A 3,750-nucleotide genomic window follows, 5' to 3' on the forward strand; every position below is an offset into this window, starting at 1 on the left:
CCGCCCCCACCCCTTCCACCAGCGGTCCACCAAAGCACATCTGCTATTGACCTGATCAGAGAGCGGAGAGAGAAAAAAACCCATGCTGGAAAGACTTTGGATAAGCATAGCCCAAAGAACCCCGATATGCCAAATATGCTGGAGATCCTTAAAGACATGAACAGTGTAAAACTTCGGTCAGTAAAGAGGTGAGGATGCGTTTACCTTTTCTCACGTCCCTCATTTTTTAATGTCGTAAAACAAAGTACTGGGCTTCTTGAGAACTTTATTTTAATTTTGAGTTTTTAATTTTAAAAAGATGGGCTCTAGTGGCTCCTATACATAGTTAATTAAGAGATTGGCAAAATAAACAGCTCCAGGTCACTTTTTGAAGTCTTCCTTGTCAGTCATTCAGTAAAGCTAGGTGGTGGTCACTACTAGCCTTGTGGAGAACGGAACCGTAATTGCCCGAAAAAGGGTGAAATCATTGCTCTTACTGAGCCTTCAGTCTGGGGTTTCCATCTCGCTGCCATCAGTGTTTATCAGTTTATGTTGATACCTGTGATGCTAGGGAAGTGCTGTCAGCACACTGAACTGTCCTTGGTTTCTGTTCACTTCTCTAAGGTCAGAACAAGCTATAAAGCCCAAACCAGTGGATGCTACTGACCCTGCTGCCCTCATAGCAGAGGCTCTGAAAAAGAAATTTGCTTACCGGTATCGAAGTGATAGCCAGGGTGAAGCTGAAAAAGGAATTCCAAAGTCTGCATCAGAGGCTGCCTCAGAAACAGTGTTGGTGAGTATTAGTGCAGAGCTCTCTCCCAGGACCATGTGGCACTTCATGCCATTGCTGAGCACCTACATTTTACAAGATGTGTCAGCTGTATCCGCTGCCAGATTCAAAAGGATGTTCTACAGAAGAGAATAAAGGAGAAAGCAAAAGTTAATCCTGGTTTTACTACTTAATATCTGCAATGGTAAATTTTCCATGCTGTGTTTTATATTTAAGCATAATAAAGTCAGATTTATAGGTTGTGACACAGAAATTAAAGGAACGATCACTTTTCTCTTAGGGGTACCCTGTGAAAGTCTTCGGAAGAGGGTGAAATTTCACTTGGGTCTCGCAGGGTGTGGGCCAGGTTTAGGTGGAGACCGAGCAGATTTCCTGGAAGCTCTTATCCTTAATTTACACATTCTTTCTGTTCAGGTTACTGTCATGGGAGATACGTAATTCAGAGGCAGATATTTTAGAAATTTTTAGCTTCTTTGAAACTTTTTAGACATTAAAAAAGCTTTGGGGTTCTTTTACTTAGAGGAGTAAAAGTGGACTAGGCTAGGGTCTTGCTAATGATTGTAGTTTTTTAGGAAATTATTTGGTTACTTCTTTGCCTTTCATTCTGGTGATGTGTCTGTCATGTTTATAACAACCTGTCACTTATAGTTTTCATATTATCTGGCGCCTTGGTTTTTCATATAGAACATGCCAGTCTTTTGATCCACGATTGTAGAGGGGCACATCATTATTATTATTATTATTATATGAATCATTACCTTTATACTTTTTGTTTCTTTTCTAGTTTGGGCCACACATGTTGAAGTCTACAGGAAAAATGAAGGCTTTAATTGAAAATGTTTCAAGTTCCTAAGAGACAAGGAGCCAAGAAGGACTATCCTGGTTCAGCGGTTGGTTTGTTAGAGCTGTTTGGCTAGTAGAAATCAACACTATTTAGTAAATACTTGAATTTAGTATTCATTAGTCTCCTTTTAAATCTAATTATTCTAAAATTTGTGCTTTTATGAGGTCAGTTCTGAAGTTTTCCAGAACATACATGTTTTTAATGTGTAGTCAGGACAATTAGGATTCCAGTCAGAACGAAGAAGGGACAGTTCTAGATGTGAGTTTTTAATAACACTAGTTTACCTGCACAAGTGTTCTAGATGCATGTTTGGATATAAAACAGGGTACTGTTATCGTTCATTTTCTGTGATCATTTAGTATTCAGTGATGAAGAGCTGGCATCACAGTTTGTTGGAGTGAAATCTTACCTTGAACAGAACTTTTGATTCTCTCATTTTCTTTGCAATGGAGTTTACAAAGGAAAGTCAGCGACCATGAAAGCCACACTTTCACCTCGGTGCTGCCAGTTCTGAGGAAGAAAATGTAGTTTTCAAATAATGAGGAAACAAATTATTGAATTAAATCTGTTTTTAAGTAAAAACCAGAATGTATCCTTATCTTTCACTTTAATAAATGGCATCATAAAGACGACTTGTTGCTAAGTTGATACTTCTGGAAATTATCGGGATAATAAGTTTTAAAAATTTTTCAGTATTGGTCAAAGTAGTAGCTTTATAATGAAATACTGAATTGGTGAATTTCCTACAAGCCGTTCATCACTGGTCAGAATGCTATTCTCGAGTTACATTATGCAACATCAACCTTACGTGTTACCAGTGAGCGGAGAACTGCCTTTCTTATCTAGGACTTTGAATTTTTATAAGTGATCATTTTTAAATACTTGATAAATCCATGATTTTTCTATATTTGTTAAACTCAGCTATAGTTAATGCCACAATCCTCTACCATGAATAAATAGCTAGATTTGTTATTTAAATCTAGTTTAAAAAGTTGTATTTCCTGGCATGGGGATTGGGAGATGGGAATAGTAGACAGACATTTACTTTTAAGTTATTGAAAATATGTGCAATGTTCTAGATATTAGCAAATATTAGTTAATTTACATGGTTCGGTCATTCATCTTAAATTTGAACTGTGGCTTTGTTGATGTACATTATTTCTCATTGTTTTATATGGTATAAAAGAAACTCATATTTGTATCAGTATTAAGTTTTGGCGAGTGCTCCAATATAAGGAAGTTAATTACTGATTTGAAATAAACATACAGGTTTAATGGTCAAAAGTTTGCTTTAAGTAGATTCTTTATATTGCACATGTAGCTTAATACTACTTTGCTTTTCATTTTTCTCAGTTTCTGGTTCTCAAATCCCCGAAGCGAAATATCTTAAAAACAGTTAACCTCTGCATTTTTTGTATAGCTGAGGCTTAAATATAATTGATAGAATGTTCTGTCTGCTATGATTCTCACTAGTCCAGGGATACACTATGCGTACATAGTGTGAGTCAGCACTGGACTTGTAGTTACACATGGTCTGTGGATGTGATCCTGGCAAAGTCATACCTGTTTTTAAAATGGGGACACCACTCAGCTCAGATCGTCGAGAATTAAATGGAATACAGACTTTGAACATTCTATGAACACTAGAGTGCTAGTAAGTTATTACTTACATTATTTTACACGAGCTCACTGTAGTTTCTAGCAGACTGGTCTCTCCCAGGGTACGTGGTTGGTCCCTGACACCTACACAGGCTTGGGGCTGCATGGCAGGGCTTAGTCTTTAGTTCTGGCTGTCTCCCCAGTCACAGGCTCTTCTGTCCTCTTGCTGCATTAACAGTTTCTGTTAAGGCTAAGTGGTGAAGAATATCACACAGGTGACAGCTACCAAAAACAAATACTTTACAAAAACTATCTTTCTGATAATCTACCCCCTGGTTAGAAGCCAGCAGATAAAAGTTTAAACTTTCAGGAGTTAACCCAGTAAAGTCAGCTATGGGATTGTCAGGCAGAACAAGACACTTGGCTTTAAGACAGAGTATCATCATTTCTGTTGTCACAGTATTTCTGAGGAGCATTTGGCCACTCCCAAGTCCATTCCCCTTCTCAAACTAGAGTCAACATTCTTCTCAGCTACCCT

General features: G+C 37.8%; 1 protein-coding gene across 1 annotated transcript in view; it reads left to right on the top strand.

The window, feature by feature from the left end:
• MTFR1 (mitochondrial fission regulator 1) overlaps positions 1-2,897 on the top strand; it is a 54,290-nt gene extending 51,393 nt beyond the window's left edge. Inside the window, exons 6-8 of the mRNA XM_011364622.2 lie at positions 7-188; positions 604-772; positions 1,554-2,897. Of these exons, the coding sequence (XP_011362924.1) occupies positions 7-188; positions 604-772; positions 1,554-1,622 (420 nt within the window). The 3' untranslated portion in view covers positions 1,623-2,897. The remainder of the gene's footprint in view (positions 1-6; positions 189-603; positions 773-1,553) is intronic.
• The last annotated feature ends 853 nt before the right edge of the window (positions 2,898-3,750 follow it).

Source organism: Pteropus vampyrus, unplaced genomic scaffold (assembly GCF_000151845.1).
Source record: "Pteropus vampyrus isolate Shadow unplaced genomic scaffold, Pvam_2.0 Scaffold99, whole genome shotgun sequence".
NCBI lineage: Eukaryota > Metazoa > Chordata > Mammalia > Chiroptera > Pteropodidae > Pteropus > Pteropus vampyrus.